The following is a 19,123-nucleotide window of genomic DNA, read 5'->3' on the forward strand; positions in this document are numbered from 1 at the left end:
TTTGAATGAGCTAGAAACAGTCTTCATAGAAATCGAAGCCATAATTAATTCAAAGCCCATAACGTATGTTTACAATGACCCTTCAGAAACCTCACCGCTAACTCCTGCTCATTTCTTAATTGGTAAACGTTTACTTTCTCTTCCAGTTACAAAAGTGTGCAGAGAAGACTTGATTGGGTCTAGAAATTCCTTGACCAAAAGGTATAAACATCAACATGTTGCAAAAAACTTTTAATTGTGATTATATTTCCCATTTGTATTTTACAACATGTGTGGCAACACGCTTTTTATATTTTTCTCTTGGCAACGTTTTTTTAGTTGTTGTCACTGTTTTACTTTACCATGTAGAATTTACTGTACTTGTGCCATTTTGTGTTTCAATATATGTTAATTTAGATGAATCTCTGCTTATTTATTTGTCTCCATTCCTAACGTTAGTCTTCATCAGGTTATTGGTACCAGCATGATATAACTGTGCGGGGAAATTTATGAGCGAAGTGGAGAAAAACATTACCGGCAGTTCGTAAGCCTAACACGGCAGTTCTTAAGCCTTACGTGAATCGGCAAATTAGTTCGCAAAAATGGAAGCTGCAAAGATATTGGTTCAGACGTTATGCGGAAAAAGTGATTGGCCTATTTGGAAATATAGAATTAAGTTCGTAGTAAATTATCACGAAAACGCTTTAGAAGTTGTGGAAGGAAAACTGAAGAAGCCAGAAGAGCATGATCATGCGGCCGCCGAAGAGATTCGAAAGAGATTTAGAGATGATATTAAGGTTTTTAATAAAGCAAATAATTGCGCTATGATGGTTCTTACGAACTCCATGACTGAAGACATTTTACAAAAGGTAATGAGATTTGACAGCGCAAGAGACATTTGGCTGGAACTTCACAAAGTATTCGAAGATTCGTCCGATAACCAACTTTATAACATATGTTTACAGTTCTTCAAATTCAGTTGGTCAAATGATGATATGGCAGCTCATTTGTCAAAACTGAAAAATCTATGGAATGAACTGAACAGTGGGCTTGAAAATAAGGAAGAAAACAGACTGCCAGAAATGCTGTTGATTTGTAAAATATTGGATACTCTTTCTCCCAGTTATCGTACTTTCAAATCGAGTTGGTTACTTCTTAGTGATGAAAAGAGAACTTTAGATGAATTAACCACACAATTGTGCACCCATGAAAGAGAATTAAGGAAAGATCCAAATTTTTTAGAAACTTTAGATCAGGAAGCATTGATAGCAAATCCGGAATTTAAGTGGAAATCATCTATTAACAAGAAAAACAATGGCAAGTGTAATTATTGCCACCAGAGAGGACATTGGGTCAGAACATGCAAGAAATGGATAGCTGATGGAAAACCGCCGAAACCCAGTCCACATATAGGGCCAAACAAGGGAAGTAAAAACAGTGTTGCTGCAAATATGACACTTCTAGCTGTAGATGATACAATATTTTCTGCAGAAACGAATTTTGATGATTGGTTTATTGATAATGGGGCCTCGAAGCATGTCGTCAATAACAGACACTACTTTATAGACTTCAAAAGTTTTAAGCTTCCTCATAGCATCACTGTGGCAAATGGAAAGTCATTACCAGCCATTGGAAAAGGCACCATCAAGATAATGACCATTGTAAATGGGATGAATCAAATCAAAAATCTTGAAAATGTCTGGTATGTTCCAGAAATAAGTAAAAATCTATTTTCTGTGTTAGCATCTCAAGATAGAAATCAAAACAGTGTGTTTGAATCAACATTTAAGGACTGCTATTTAAAAATAGATGGTGAAATAGTTCTGCATGGAACAAGAAATGCTGGTGGGGGTCTCTTTAAAGCCGTGATGAAGACCTTAGTTCCTGAAACTCACGGTACACATTGACATCAACATGACTGAGAATAATGAATCAACTCTCCAACTTTATCATGAACGATGGGGTCACCAAGATAAAAAACATGTAAAGGCCATTGTAAAGAAAGAGTTGAATATTAAGATTAAGTCTGATATGAAATTATGTGAAACTTGTGTATACGGAAAATCCCATCGTTTAAAGTTTCGAACCAGGAAAGCGGTTACAAAAGCTGGAGAATTGTTCTCGACAGATATTTGTGGGCCATTTGATCTGTTAAATATTTGCATAGTCGCCTGTAGTAACGGCAACCGCCGGCAATAAAAGGAGGTGCTTTCCTTAGTGGCACCGCAGTTCCTTTTAGTTCGAGCCAGAATAGACCTGCCCGGGGAGAAGCCAGGGGATGAGAGATTCCGGTTCCCGCCCTGTTCCGGTTCCCGTCTTGTTGCGGATCCAGTCCTGTTCCGGTTCCCGTCTTGTTCCGGTCCTGATCCAGTCCTATTCCAGTTCCAGCCTGGCCGTTTAAGTCCAAAACACGTAGGAGCGGATGTCTGAATTCAGCGAATGGAGATATACGCCGAAAGGGCTAGATGGATTCTGTCTTTTAAGGGAAAGTGTTCTTCACCGTGACGGCATAGCTGTTACTTTAAAGCACTTTGAAGTTTTTCCGCCCAAGATGTTAAGTTTTCGTTTATGATGTTAAATTTTCATCAGTGTTGAAGTTCCAGTTAAATAAACCTTTAAGTTTTAGACAAGGTTTTTGTGTTCTTCAGAAAATTTTAGATTCGAAGTCAGATATAGCACATAGGATTATTATTGGAAAAATCAACATTTGGCGTCCGCGACAGGATATTGTCTGCAAGGTAAGCGACTTTTTTATTTTTGAATCATGGAAGCTTTAAAGTTAGCACGAACTCAATATAGAAGACTATTCAGTAAAGCGTGTAATGAATTTGACAATGAAGAAACTAAATTTAATCAGGAAGAAAAATTAATTAAAATAAAAGTTATTGCCGAGAAAGCTAAAGTTTTGTTTGATACTGAAATGAAAATACGAGAATTAATGTTTAAAGAAATTACAGATGAGACTTTACTTATTAAAGAAATAGATGAATCTGAATTATATTTTGATAGGTGGAGACTTCTGGAAAGTAAAGTAAAAGATCTTACTTCTGGAACCCCGAATGTAACTTTAATTGATCCGTCCTTTATTCAGAATAAAATGTTACATTATCCGAAGATTAAATTGCCTATGTTTGACGGCAACGTGAAGAAATGGCTAGGATTTTGGGTGCAATTCCAAAAGATTGATAAAGATCCTACATTAGATAATAATGATAAATTTGCTTATTTAACACAGGCTATGGAGAAGAATTCTCCTGCAGAGGAAATAGTTAAAAGCTTTCCGCCAACTGGCGATAGTTACAAGAGCGCAATCGAAGCATTGCAGACGCGTTTTGGTAACAAAGAATTACTAACGGAGATTTATATTCGTGATTTGCTAACCCTTGTTATTCAAAAACAAGGTACACACTCTTTGCGGAAACTATACGATGAACTCGAATCTAATCTAAGAGCCTTGGAGATATTGGGAATAAATAGAGGTAAATATTGCGCGATATTATATCCATTGGTAGAATCAGCATTGCCGAATGAAGTCTTAAAAACCTGGGAGAGACTTAGGTTTTCGCGTAAAGGATCAGAAAGTTTAACCGGTGAAAACGCCGAGTTAAGAGAAAGGGAATCTGACCTTGAGCGCCTTTTATGCTTCTTGCGCGGTGAAGTTGAAAGTGAGGAAAGAATTTCTTTAGCAGCTAAATCTTTCAATGTTTTTGATCGATTGGCTCACGGTAATAAGAAAGGGAATTCGGGTTTAAAGATAAGAGAACCTCACTTAAAACCTACGGCAGCTGAACTGTTTACTTCTTCTAATGAAGCTAGAAAAGGCTGCATATTTTGTTCCAGTATAAATCATGGTTCTGCGGAATGTTTTCAGGCGCGTAACTTATCGTTGTCAGAAAGAGAAGTTTTGGTCCAAAGGACACGCTCTTGTTATCTGTGTCTGAAATCTGGACATTCTGTCAAGAGGTATAGATTAAAAACAGTTTGTTTTACATGCGGCAAAAGGCATCATATTTTTCTATGTAAGGGCCATTCACAAATGAGTGAGACAAGGGCAACGGAACAGCCTCCAAATCAGGCTGAAACACTCGCCAACATTTCTTCAAGGTCTCCTAAAGTTTTGCTGCAAACAATAAGAGTAATAATTGAAGGGGATAAAAAATCTCGTTCGGCTCGAGCTATAATTGATACTGGTTCATATATTCTGCAAAGCGCAGCTCAAGATATGGGTTACAGGTACACGGTAAAGGAATACCTTAGCCACGCATTATTTGGCGGTACAACGACCAGTTTGTGTGAACATAAAGTTTACAAAATTCATTTATCTAATATGTCTGGCTCTTACAGTTGTAATTTTGATGCGTTAAGTCAGCCTGTTATTTGTAATCGTATACCTTCTATTGGACAAGGAATATGGCTTAAGGAGCTTGCTGACTGTGGAATAAGTTTAACAGATCGTTTAGAAGGACCTATAGAAATTTTAATAGGAGCCGATGTTGCAGGACGATTATTAACGGGGAATCGTACACAAATTTCAAACGGTCTTGTAGCTATTGAAACAAAGTTAGGATGGACGGTTATGGGAAAAACCGGGGAGTTGAATAGTGAAGGTTCAACATTCTTAGTTACATCAATGTTGAATAAAGAGGCTTGTATTTCTGATTTATGGGCCCTCGACTCGCTTGGTATTACGGACCCATCCGAACAAAACAGTAAATTGGAATTGTATGAGGCTACCAGGCAACATTTTCTTGATACTGTAAAAATAGAAGATGACCGCTTTGTAGTGTCTTTGCCTTGGTTGGAAGGGCACCTGTCGGATAATTTTGAGTTATCGCTTAAAAGGTTGCACGGTACGACTAGGCAACTTGAAATAGATAATCTTCGCCAAGAGTATGAAAATATATTCCAAGAATGGCTCAAAGAAGGCATAATAAAGGAAGTACCCGTAAATGAATTAGATTTACCCCATCATTATTTGCCCCATAGACATGTTGTTAAGGAACATAATACTACGAAGTTACGGCCAGTATTTGACGCTTCGTCTAAAGCAAAGGGTTCTCCGAGTCTCAACGATTGTCTTGAAAAGGGATTAAACCTTATTTCATTTATTCCTACAATCTTAAATAGATCTCGCCAAGAAAAAATAGGGGTGATTTCTGATATTCGTAAGGCCTTTCTACAAACTGGCCTGAATTTTAGTGACAGAAACTTCCTCCGATTTCTTTGGATAAAGGGTGAAGATGGCTTGAAGCATTTTCGTCATTGTCGAGTCGTATTTGGTGTAACTAGTAGTCCATTTTTACTTGGAGCTGTTATTCAATATCACTTAAATTCAATTTTGGAGAAAAATGATGCAGATGTAAAATATTCTTCCAACATTATTGTTAAATTAATGAATAGTTTCTATGTTGATAACTGTGTAACAAGTGTCGGAAGTGAAGATGAATTACAGCGCTTCATGAAAGTATCTTCAGATGTTATGGCAGAACGAAAATTTGAATTACGGGGTTGGGAATATACCGACTGTAGTTTAGAAACAGAAACTATTGCGAATGTATTAGGTTTGTTATGGGAAAGACAAGGCGATACTCTTCAAATAAATGTTGCTAATTTACAAAATCTTTGTTTCGAGAAAGTTACGAAAAGAAGTATTTTGGCAATAGCCCATAAAGTATTTGATCCCATCGGTATAACATGTCCAGTCCTTATATTACCTAAGATGTTATTACAGCGTACATGGGAAACAAAAGTAAAATGGGACGAAGAAGTCAACACCGAAATTAAAAGTAAATTTTTGAAATGGGTAAAAGACATTTCTCTTTTGAAAAACATTAAAATTCCAAGGTGGATACGATATCAGCCAAAACAGTGTTCAATCCATGTTTTTTGTGACGCCAGTCAAGCTGCGTATGCGGCAGTAGTTTTTATTCGTGTAGAAGAACCTGAATCAATTAAAGTCCAGTTGGTTCAGGCTAGGTCTAGAGTTTCCCCTTGTGGTAAAAAGGAAACTACTATTGTAAGATTAGAATTGTTAGCAGCAACTATTGCATCTCGTCTTGCTGCAGACGTTCTAAAAGACTTTGAGGCCAGAAGTATATTTTTCTGGACAGATTCAACTACTGTCCTTGCATGGATAAAAAGGGAAGAACAATGGGGGACATTTGTAGAAAATAGAGTACAGGAAATAAGGCTTTTGACACGTGTGGAGGATTGGAGGCATATACCTGGTCATCTTAACCCTGCAGATCTTCCAAGTAGAGGGTGTTCAGTTCGCCAACTCTTCCGGTCAAAATGGTGAGAGGGTCCGAGCTGGCTTTTAAAATCCCAAGAAAATTGGCCGAGTGCCGAATTTATAACTGATGAAGCGGAAATAGCCAGCGAGAAAAAAAAGGCAGTGGTTTCATCTCTAGTGTCTACTGAAAGGTTTAGTTTGAGTGAGCGATTTTCTAGCTATCGAAAAACAGTTAGAGTTGTTGGTTGGATTCAACGATTTTTCTTTAATTGCAGAAATAAGAAAAAAAGGAAAGGTGAACTCACTGTTGATGAAATTGATTTTGCAGAAAAGGTTGTTATTCGCTTGATTCAATCGGAATCGTTTCAGGATATAGAAGACGCACGCTTACGAACTCTTAGTCCATTTTATGATGCGGGAATTGTAAGAATGAAAACTGGTGCGTTTCGAAGAGATGACACGTTAGAGTTTAGAACACCTATAATATTACCAGGAGAACATCCATTAGTTAGGAATTTAATTATGGAAGAACATAAAAAGAAAGGACATGCAGGTGTACAATATATACTGAATACCTTAAGGGAAAGGTTTTGGTTGTTATCTGGCAGAAGAACGATGCGTTCTGTTTTGAGTAAATGCATTACTTGCAAGAGATATTCTGCTGCACCTGTTGACCACATATCAGCCCCACCGCCAATAGAGCGAGTAAATGATTCAGCAGTATTTCAAGTAACGGGTATAGACCTTTGTGGTCCTTTATTGTTGAGAAACAAAGAAAAGGCATGGATTTGTTTTTACATGCGCCGTTTATAGAGCGGTCCATTTGGAGTTGCTGACTTCTCTATCTACAGAAGTGTTTCTTCAGGCTTTTCATCGGTTCGTGTCACGAAGAGGTAAACCCACAACTGTGTACAGTGATAATGGAACTAATTTTGTAGGAGCTTCAAATGCATTCAAATTAATAGATTTTGAACAAATTAATCGGCAGGCAGCCAATGAGCGGATAACATGGAAATTTATTCTCCCTGGTGCTCCATGGTGGGGTGGTTGGTGGGAACGTCTGATCGGAATGATGAAGCAAGTCCTTAAAAAAGTTCTTAAACATGCTTGTTTAAATTATGAAGAAATGTACACGATACTGTGTGACTGTGATGCGATTCTTAATGACCGACCGTTGACAGTAATTCCTTCCGATCCTGAATTTAAAGCTTTAACTCCTGCCGACTTTTTAAAAGAAATTAGAACTAGTAGTTTGCGGGATATAAAATACGGTAGTAAATCAAGTAATTTACAAAGAAGATTTCAGTATATTCAAACTGTACGAGAAGCATTTAAAAATAGATTTCGTAAAGAATATTTGAGAAATTCTCAAGGTTTCGCATAAAAGAGCTGAAAGGAAAGTTACTATTAAATTAGATGATATTGTTTTGATCGGTAGTAGTGACAAAAGACTTTTTTGGCAACTTGGTCGTGTCATAGAATTACTTCCAGGACCTGATGGAATAAATCGGCTTGCAAGAGTAAAGACCCGAAATGGAATTTTGCTTAGAGCAGTTCGAACTCTGTATCCTTTAGAGGTTGCGCAAAATGATGTACCCGTGAAGCTGCAGAATGAAAAACAAGATTCTTTGTCTGAACTTAAACTCAACATAGATGATAAATCTTTCAGGCCTGTAACACGATCTGGTAGAACTGTAACTCCGCCGGACAGACTGGTATATTAAGGCTCTTTGGCATTGTCTTACTTTGATGTGAAAGTTCACTTTTTTCTTTTTTTTTCCTTAGGTGGAAGGATGTTAAATATTTGCATAGTCGCCTGTAGTAACGGCAACCGCCGGCAATAAAAGGAGGTGCTTTCCTTAGTGGCACCGCAGTTCCTTTTAGTTCGAGCCAGAATAGACCTGCCCGGGGAGAAGCCAGGGGATGAGAGATTCCGGTTCCCGTCTTGTTGCGGATCCAGTCCTGTTCCGGTTCCCGTCTTGTTCCGGTCCTATTCCAGTTCCAGCCTGGCCGTTTAAGTCCAAAACACGTAGGAGCGGATGTCTGAATTCAGCGAATGGAGATATACGCCGAAAGGGCTAGATGGATTCTGTCTTTTAAGGGAAAGTGTTCTTCACCGTGCCGGCATAGCTGTTACTTTAAAGCACTTTGAAGTTTTTCCGCCCAAGATGTTAAGTTTTCGTTTATGATGTTAAGTTTTCATCAGTGTTGAAGTTCCAGTTAAATAAACCTTTAAGTTTTAGACAAGGTTTTTGTGTTCTTCAGAAAATTTTAGATTCGAAGTCAGATATAGCACATAGGATTATTATTGGAAAAATCAACAGATCAGTCATTTAGGAAATACCGTTACTTTGCAATCTTCAAAGATGCCTTAACCAAATTTCGATACTGTTTTTTCTTAAAGCACAATACAGAAGTAAACGATGTGCTTGAAAATTTCATAGCTCACGCTAAGAACTTAGGGCATACGGTTAAAGAAATGCTCAGTGACAATGGTGGAGAATTTGACAACCAAGCCGTTCGCAAGATCTTGAACAAGCATGGAATCTCCCAGATGCTCACAGCTCCATATACACCAGAACAAAATGGCAGTGCTAAACGAGAGAACAGAACAGTCCTGGAAATGGCCAGAACTCTCAAATACTCGAATGAGGAAGTGGACTTTCCAGCTTTCCTATGGGCAGAGTTCGTCAGTACTTCAATTTATATATTGAATAGGACAAGCAAGTCTTCAGTTCCTAATTCAAGCCCTTATGAATTATGGATGTGAAAGAAACCCAGAATAAAACACATGCGCATCATTGGATCGACTTGCTATACTCATATCCCAGTTCAGAAGAGGAGAAAGATGGACAAAAGGGCAACTAAAGGCTATCTCCTTGGGTATGATGGAGATGAAAGGTACCACATTTACATCAAAGAAACCAGTACAGTAATCTGTTCCAGAGATGTCATATTTGAAGAGAAACCTTCCATGACTGGAAACATTATAACATTGCACCCACAACAAGTTCATCTCAAGATGATGAAGTTGAAAATAAAGTAATAGACGAAGGCCCTCAACAGGAAAAGAAGGAGGTGGAGGATATACCAGAAAAGAAGACTCGAACCAGAAGACAAATTTCAGCGCCTAAGTGGACAAAGGATTATATCATGGAAAATTCAGAGATTTATGAAGAAAATCCTCCAGAAATAAATGGAATTACAAGTGGAATGCAGTGCAGCTGACAATCCGAGAAACAGAAATATGAAGGCTCAACACCCAAGAAAGCTTTCCAGAATGATCCTGAAACTTTAGAAGAGGCATTAACTAGTCCAGATGCAGAAAAATGGAAGTTATCCATGAAAGAAAAGTTGGAAAATTTAAAACGAAATGAAACTTGGGACATAGTGCCTAGGCCAGAGGGAAGGAAAGTTGTGAAATGTAAGTGGGTCTTCAAGAGAAAACTTAACAAAGATGGACAAGTGGAAAGATATAAAGCTCATTTAGTTGCTCGTGGCTACACCCAGGTCGAAGGAATTGACTACAAAGAGATGTTTTCTCCTGTAATAAAAACAAAATCAATTAGAACTTTATTAGCATTCTCAGTTGAGCAAGACTGGCAGGTTCATCAACTCGATATTACTGCAGCCTATTTAAATGGAAGACTGAGTGAGACAATTTTCATGGAACAGCCACCCGTGAGTCTGCATGAGAAAACACACAGAGAAGTTTGCTTGCTAAAGAGAAGCCTTTATGGACTTCATCAGTCTGGGAGAGAATGGAATATGTGCCTTGATAAATTTCTGAAATCAACGAGCCTAACAAGATCCAGAGCAGATCCTTGTGTTTACTTCAATAAAGAAAAGGAGTTAATTGTAGGTGTGTATGTGGATGATCTTCTTGTAATGTAAAGCAAAGAATTCATCATTCAGGAATTTAAGGATAATATTGCAGCTACATTTAAAATCAAGGACTTGGGAGAAATACATCACCTTCTTTCAATTAGGATAAGCAGAAGGGAAGATAGCTGTGTGACTCTTGACCAAAGTGTCTATGTTAGTGAACTCTTGGAAACAACCAATATGCAAGATGCTAAAGGAGCATCAAGACCATTAGATCCAGGTATGAAATATACAACAGCCACTAAGGATAACATGTTGAATGCTGAAGGAGCATTAAAATATAGGCAGGCTGTTGGAGGGCTCTTGTACCTAGCAGGAGGAACAAGGCCAGATTTAGCTTTTGCTACTACTTACATGAACCAATTCAATAATTGTCCAAGCAAGGAACATTGGGCTGGTGTACAACATATCCTTCGTTACCTAAAACAGACCAAGGAATTAAAGCTGACTTTCCAAAAGACAGGAAAGAATTTGGAAGTGTTTTGTGATTCTGATTGGGCTGGTGATAAGATTGACAGATGATCATTTAGTGGCTATGTGGTTCTACTAGCAGGTGGAGCTGTCTCATGGAGCAGTAAGAAACAACAGACGACTGCATTGTCAACAGTTGAAGCTGAGTACCTCTCAATGTGCCACACAGCCAAGGAAGTACTGTGGTTCCAAAATTTTTTTAAAGAAATTGTGGGAGACATTTTTTAAACTTTCCACAAAGCATATTTGTTGATAATCAGGGTGCCATTTCTTTAGCCAAAAACCATGTCGCTTCAGAGCGTAACAAACATATTGAACTCAGGCATTTTTTGAGAGAAAAGGTTGAAGAGAAGTTGTTAAACTTTACGTATGGGCCTTCCAGTTCAAATGCAGCAGACATGTTCACAAAGAGTGTGCAAAAGAAAGCCTTGTTCAATCAAAGGTTCTGTGTAGGACTGAGGAAAATTTAATCAAGGGGGAGTGTTGCAAATAATTTTTTATTTGTGATTATATTTCCCATTTGTATTTTACAACATGTGTGGCAACAGGCTTTTTATATTTTTCTCTTGGCAACGTTTTTTTAGTTGTTGTCACTGTTTTACTTTACCATGTAGAATTTACTGTACTTGTGCCATCTTGTGTTTCAATATATGTTAATTTAGATGAATCTCTGCTTATTTATTTGTCTCCATTCCTAACGTTAGTCTTTATCACAACAAACCTTGTTAAACCACTTTTGGAATAGGTGGAAGAAAGATTACTTGCTTTCTTTAAGATCTGTGAATTTATGTCCATCTACTAAAGTGTCTGGTTAGTTTAATGTTAATGACATAGTCCTTAGAAACTTATCCTGGCAGAGATGGTCAGGTTCGCTCTTGTCTCATAAAAACTCAAACAGGTAATCTAAAGAGACCAATACAATTGCTGTACAACCTGGAAGTGCATAATTAGTAGTAAAGAGTTACTGTGTAATAATCTGGATTTGTTGTTTGCATATATGTCATCTTCTGAGTTGAGGTGCACAGTGAACTGGAAGTCAGCACTATCTTTATCTTCAGGGCAGATGTTTTTATTTTATTCGGCTTATAATTCCTTAATAAATGTACTATTTCATCTCGATGTACTCTGTCTTTGATATGATTTAAATCAAATTCCTCGTCATTATAAATATCACGAATACACATCAAATAGTTTTCTAGTTGCAATTTTCTAATTTCAACTATGCGTAATGTATGCTTTACACATGCGCGCGTTGGAAGAAATGTTTACTGAAGTAAACAAATAAATATTAAGCTTTTTAAAATTTTGATACCCTTTAGATCGTAATTGCTCTTTATTTCATAAATTACGGTTTCATGTTTTTAATTTTATAATTTCTGCATGCTATCTTACCAGATTTAAACTGATGATCTATAATCCGGAATCGCCGAAGTCCCAACGAGTCCGGATTAAAGACTTTTGACGGTATAACTTATTTTAAAGTATTTGAATTTAGTAATATTTTAATTCTTTTAAATGTTGGTATAATGTTTTGGTAAAAGTTTACAAGTGGATGCCCCTCGTTTTCTGGCAATTCTTTTTTTGACGCTAGGAAGACATAATTTCAAGATGGCCGCTACACAAAACCAAAATAAAAAGTCAAAGAACTGAATGAACTCCGTGTCCATGTACACATTGATCTGTTTTCACTTAAAAAACATCCCAGAATTGCAAAAACTAGGCATTGTGCACTGCTTTAAATTTGTTCATGTACACAACAATCTATTTTTATTTTAAAAAAATCACGAGGCTAAAGCAAAGTTACACTATCATGGTAACCAGAAATGAGATTTCATCACGAAAATTTTACAAGTGGTGTATTTAATTATGGCAAAGCACACGAGGGCTATCTGCCTAAGGGGAGGGATGCCTTCGTGGAGGACTTTAAGGAAAACCGGCTCGTATACACGTTACACATGGGAAAAACCATGAAAATGCCCATGCAGCCAGCCCGTTTGCGGGATTCGAACCTCGGACCAAACTACCAGTGTCACTCGGCCGCCCAAAATTTTACAAAAAATTGTCGCTAATCAAAGGGGCACCTAATTCTATGCTAGAGCCAATGTTTTTAATTCAATATTCAATTTAAGTAATATTTTAATCTAATTAAACGTTGGCACAATGTTTTTATTCTCTTCTTTGTTATATGAAAGTAATAATAACCTTACATTAGTATTTTATACTCATAGTAAATGTATTTATTTACACTTGCCTGCCATCTTAAAAAACGACAATATTCAACAAAAATTAATCCATTACTTTTAACGATATTTACTTTTTTTTAAAAGTTTCGAATACTTTACTATGCGCAAAAACAGCGTTTTTCAAGATGGCTGACGATTGTAAAAACCGCACCAATGTAAATCGCCCAAAATCCGTGCAACCGTCTACCAAAGTAGCACCCTGGCGAGAACTTAATTTTATCGCTAAATAAATGGAACAGAATGTTATCCAAAACACACTGAACTGGCACTCTGCTTATGGATGAAACTGGTTCTACAATTTTCAGTAGTTTTTGAATCTCTCTCTCCATTTTCTATTGAAGCCAGACATTTCTTCATTTAGAAAGGATTTTACATTTTCGACTTCTTCGCTTACAACGCCCTGCATTTCTGATTTTGCAATCTCTAACTCTTCTTCAAGCTTTAATGTTCTTTTAGCTGTTTTTTTGTTCAGAACACCGATAATTTTCCTTTCAAGAGCGGCAATATTTTTCTTTAATTCTTTAAGGACTGACGAAGTACTTTCTTTTTCATCTCAGCAGCATTTCCATCAACGGAATTCTTCCTTTCTGTTGCTTTCCTTCTCATCTCAGAGGTATTTCCGTGGATGGAAATCTTCATTTCTGTAGCATTCACTTATATATTGATGCCTTCATCTCGGTGGAACTTGCGGCAATCATTTCAATACAGCTTTCAGTTGCTCTTCCATTCTTCTGGTCATCAGGATAACCACATCAGGATGATAATTATATGGATAAGCCACAACGACAATATATAGCTTTGACTTCTATGGCTGTTACATAGCACTGCACTTCTCATCCTTTTCAGCACTGCATAGACAGAAGGGAGAATGCAAATTTCCCAACAACAACAATAGCAATCTATTCTATAAAACAGCAATTATAAGGCCAAACAATCTTGCTTTTTGGGAGCAGATCGACATCTGCATTATGAACACAAACCATTAGTAATTATGAAGAGACTTGATCAGGCCACCTAAAATTTCCCATATTATGGATTTGATAATGAATTACATTCCCCAACATGTTTAAAATTATGCTGTCTCTCCCTCATGCTTAAGTTAGATTTATTGCTAATATGTACCTAGGTATCTGTGCCCCCAAGGGGTCAATATTCTCTCTATTCCTAGAAAATGGGAAGCTGTTTTCACTAATGTTGTAATTTATTACTTAACTTTTGCTTTAGTTATACTTCAAAGAATTTGAGTATATTTTCATTTAATTTAGCGCTAACTTCTTGCAAATACTCTAATGAGACTTTATTTCTATTACATAAAATCTATCTATTGTATACAACTATTATGTTACCCAACCAGTATAGTGGTTAGCGTCGCTGACTGCTGTGCCTAAGTGTCCGGGTTCAAATCCTGGAGAAGGCATAGATGTTGTAAATGTATAGCGTCTCTGCAGCATTAGGGCACTCTAAATATGCAGCGAGCCGAACGTCCTCTCGAGATGGCAGGGGAAGAGGGGTGAAAGACCCTCGGGCCTGTTCCCCCCCCCAGGTTGCTCTCCATCAAAATTGGGGACAGAATTGAGCAAAGTCGTACTGTCCCCTGTAAGGTGCTAAAGGCAGTTGCCAATGACAAGACTAAACTTGTGCTCTTTCCTACGAGGAACTTCGTGGGCTTGGGCTGAGTATAAGTCAGACAAGTGAGCATGAAAAACAACAACTGTGATAATTTTAAAATGCTGTGATGGATTTTCGACCTTATGTAAAAGGAATTTTCGAATTTGTGAACAAATCAAATGATAAATGATGATGATATGACAAATTTAAAGATTTTAAAGATGATATAGATTATCTCTAGTATGACATGTAGTGATATTGAGTGTCAGAGCTGTACTTAGGTAATTTTTCACCTGAGGCTTCATCATATATTAGGGGTCAATACATGCCCCTAACATATGGTGAAGGTTAAACTTGTCCATTTTCGTATTCAATAAATGTAACTGTTTTAAATCATAATATCACCACTTTCACAATAATTTTTAATCACTGCTTTTTATGTCTAGAAAATAAAAACAAAATGCTTATAATCTTAAATTGAAAAAAAGTTTATTAATAAATTTTTGATAGTTCAATCAAAAGAAATAACTTTGCAAGTAACAAAAAAGGAATGTAAATAATGGAATGTTCTTATACTAATTTTCAAGCCTTTATTTTAAAGAAAAATCATCAAGATTTTTTTAAAAATTAATTTGATTACCTAAGTCATTGTCCATAGACAGAATCCATAAATTTGCAGTTTAATTCGACCAAGTTAAGGTCCTTATACAACTTTTTTATTATTTCATGTTTATCTATTCTTTCATGTAAACAAAGTGACTGAAAATTTTTAAAATATTCTTAGCATAATTTTCGAATATAGATATGGTTGAACTAAATTGTATTCATGAATTATCTTTAGAAGATCTCATAATTGTTTTAGCCTCCAGAATTTAAAAACTACTGTATTAAATAATCTGTTTGTAAAACAATTCAGTTATGTATTCAAAAAACTAAGTATCATAAAAGAATACAAATAAATAAAAATATTGTTTATTTACTTAATATTTACACAAAACTCAGTTTTCTACAAACGACACTATTTCCCAGAAATTCCTATAAATAGACCTGCGTAAATAAAATAGACTAATTAAATAAATAAAATATTAATCTTCATTCATACATTTTTGTTAATAAGATAATATTTTTATACTATTAGAAATATATGAATGTAATAAGACTGTAACAAACATAGATTAAAGTATTTTGTTCATTATAAGATAATTAAGTGAAATTTTAAACATCGGGAGATATATTTTTATAATGGGAACATTCACAGAATAATACATTTAATGATACAAAATAAATATTAAAAGTAAAATTTTTAAATTATACAGAATGAGCATATATTATCCATCAGAAGAAAATTATGAAATCGTGCAATTTATTTCTCAATAAGCCTTAAGTGTATGTGAGATTTTATTATCTATTTATTGCTATTTAATTTTCTATTATCTATTTATTGCTATTTATTAATTTTCTGGAGACTATAATTTAATTATTCTGGAGATTATAATTTAAATAAACTGACTCAGGATGAGTAGAATGCTGCAGTTTTCAATCAAGGGTGTTAGATGTGACGAAAAACTGCAGTCCTTTCTAAGATTATCATAGCGTAAATTAGTAGTCTTCAGAATGGTGGCATTCAGTACTGTATATATTCATGTTGTCATAAATATTGATATATTTAAAAAATAGTCATCTTAAGGAGATGGTCTACATGACAGGATTTTATAACATTTTGTATATGAAGACTCATAAATGCAATTGTGTATAATGTGTTCAGATATTATGAAAACTGGATTAAGAGGGAAAATCAAAATGGTTATGCCATAACAAATAAACAATTTTTTAATCTAACTGAAATAATAAAATTTATGTAAAAAGTACTTTTACCTAAAAAAAAAAAAAAAAAAAAAAAAAAAAAAAAGAGGTTAGCAAACTAGATTGCTTCTTAATCTGCTTTTATGTTAATTATTTTAAAACTGCATAATATTATACTTTGGAATGTTGGGTATAATGTTTCATATTTGTACAAATGAGAATATAGAATAGGGCAACATATTTCAAATATTTTTTATTTCTGTTGAACATTATATTAAAAAAAATTATGGTAAAAAGCTACTGAGACTAGTAGCTTCAGGGGTACAATCAAGTAAAATAGAAAAATGCTTTGCCTGTTTGAACTTATTTAAAATAATTTGCTTTATATTATCTCCTAATAAGCTAATTGCTAATATTCTAATAAGCTAATTGCTAATATCCTAATAAGCTAATATTCTTAATTTTATCTTCAAGGTAATGAAGCATATTCTTTTAGTTTGAATTTTATTAATATATATAAACATAATAGGGTCAAATTTTGTGATCATTTCTATATGCTTTAAAAAATTATTTCTTTCTGAATTAACAGGTTTATTCTTTCCTAACTGCTCTAAGAAATCGGGTTAACTCTTTCATTGTTTGGCAAGATTCGAAAAAAGTACATCTAAAGAAATTTATGTCTACTTTTGTCTTTTGGGAACCTGAAACTCGAAACCAGTTTTAAGTAATATCCAGGACCATTTTCTATTAAGGCTTGAACTTGAATCTGGAATCATCAGGCACTGGCAAATGTGTATCTAATGCAGAAATTGTTCATTTCAATAATATTTCTTCTGTTTTTTTCGACTCGCTGCATTGAAGTTAAAGGTAACTCTCGCGTGAAAACATTTTCTAACTCTTTCTGATTATTAGGTTCTTTTGGTAATTTCAGTGGTAGCTAAGAAGTTAACGAACAACTAGTTCTAGTAGCGTCAGCTTGGGTATTTTCCGAGTTTTCGAAAAACAGAGTAATTTTAAAGTTCTGGTTTATTAAGGCTCCCTCTCACTTTCTTTTTGTTCATTACATTCTTAGACAGTTTTTTTTTTTTTTGTTGTTGTTTTCTTTCCGACATATGGGGAAAAACGAAAACAGAGAAAGCGGAAGTAAAAATAAAATTAGAAAATAATTATTATGAGAACTATTGTGTAAAACACTTCTTAACCCTCTGGCTGCTTATCCAGCGATTTCCACGGGCAACTTAAATGTAGCAAAATCTGCTCATTCCCGTGATTTCCGAGGGCATGTGTTTTTCTTCCTTTATTGAGAAGCGCATCCTGTTTTTTTTTTTTTTTTCCCCCCGTTAACCATTGAAATAAATTATATACAGTATTAAACATTTAGTTTATGTTTTGGCCAAAAGATATCGTTAGCTGTCCACTAAATTGCGGCAGTTGAAGGCACATGGTATTATCGTTTAAACTTCACTTTTTTTCTTACAGAAATGGCTGATAGAAAACATTCAGCGGTTATCTTGATTATTTAATTAAATTATCGAATTATTAATTAGATTTACTGATTAGATTAATTATTAATTAGATTTATTGAATCTGGTGCAAAGACTGTGAAGTTGGACCTTGCCCTGAACCCTGTTTTGAACTCTATCATACTAAACTGCATTTCTAAGGTACTTTTCAATCAATGTTTCATATTTTTCTAAATTTTACACATTTTACTCTTTTATATTATTCAATAGATAGAAATCAACTGTAATTCGACTGACATTTATTTTAATAAAATTAATTTTTTTGCCGATAACATCTGAAATTGGTTTTTCTGCCAACTTAGTTTCTCAAGATAAAAATCTATATTAAAAAATGTTTTCTAGAAAGAAAAAGTGCATTTTTCAATTTTCCAATATATATAAATTTAAAATATGAAAAAAAAATTACACAATTTATGAAGCGATTTCAGTTTGCAAATTGAACAGTCAGAGGGTTAATAGCACTTGGAAAGTTACTGTTTGAAATATTTTACCTTACTTCTGAAAAAGTGAGTATATCTTAAACTATTGCTTGGAAAATATATGAACTATTAGATGAATACGGAATAATTCAAGGAGGTGGTGGTACTCTTTGTTTATTAAAGTAAATGAATCAAATTTAAAGTATGTATTTAAGACATAATGAAATAACGAAATATTTTCCTTCGGTTTTCCATATAGCTAAAAATCGGAAAATGGCTAATTTTTGATTTCAGAGCTTTGGCTTCATAGCTCTTATTATTTTCTGAAGATTTTGAGAAAATTCAGACTGTTTCATATGAGGTACTGTTGAAAAGAATTCACCAGGTAATGCTAAAGAGGTTCCGTATACAAGTTCTGCGGGTGAGCAACCTAAGTCTTCCTTGATGGCAGATCTTATGCCTAAAAAAATGAAAGGCAATGCTTCCAGCCATGATTTTGATTCGAGTAGATGACATTTGAGACTTGCTTTTAAAGTTTGGTGTTGTCTTTCGATCAGGCCATTTGCCTGTGGATGGTACGCAGTTGTAGTGTTTGTATGAAAACCAAGATATTTTCCTAAAGCTTGAAAAAGTTGGCTATCAAATTGCCGACCTTGGTCAGATGTTATGCGATTCGGAATTCCAAAGCGTGAAAACCAAGTATAAATCAAAGCTTTACCAATAGATTCTGCTGATTGATCTTCTAACGGTACCGCTTCGATCTATCGTGTATAACGATCGATGATGGTTAGAAGATATTTGAATCCTTTGCAAGGAGGTAGCGGACCCACCAGATCTATGTTTAAATGCTGGAATCTGTGTGGAGGTACTTTGAATTCTCCCAAAGATGACTGTGTATGTTGATATAATGTTTGATGTTATGATTTTTAACTTTATTATTATCTACTTTCAGTTTTAACA

General features: G+C 35.1%; 2 protein-coding genes across 6 annotated transcripts in view; one reads left to right on the plus strand and one right to left on the minus strand.

The window, feature by feature from the left end:
• LOC146997687 (uncharacterized) overlaps positions 1-19,123 on the minus strand; it is a 96,578-nt gene that overhangs the window by 16,197 nt on the left and 61,258 nt on the right. For 4 of the 5 annotated variants that reach the window (XM_085815456.1, XM_085815451.1, XM_085815450.1 and 1 more), the window contains one exon: positions 15,375-15,465. The exons of the other annotated variant lie outside the window; for it this stretch is intronic. In XM_085815456.1, the coding sequence (XP_085671582.1) occupies positions 15,454-15,465 (12 nt within the window). In that variant the 3' untranslated portion in view covers positions 15,375-15,453. Of the gene's footprint in view, positions 1-15,374; positions 15,466-19,123 lie in introns of those variants that run through there. 5 annotated transcript variants of the gene reach the window in all.
• Positions 10,277-10,618, plus strand: LOC146997688 (uncharacterized). The gene has a single exon (XM_085814377.1). It carries the CDS (start codon positions 10,277-10,279, stop codon positions 10,616-10,618), a length of 342 nt encoding a protein of 113 aa, XP_085670503.1.

The sequence above is a fragment of the Stegodyphus dumicola genome, chromosome 4, assembly GCF_044657685.1.
Source record: "Stegodyphus dumicola isolate Sdum_Otavi_A_Nest chromosome 4, ASM4465768v1".
Taxonomy (NCBI): Eukaryota; Metazoa; Arthropoda; class Arachnida; order Araneae; family Eresidae; genus Stegodyphus; species Stegodyphus dumicola.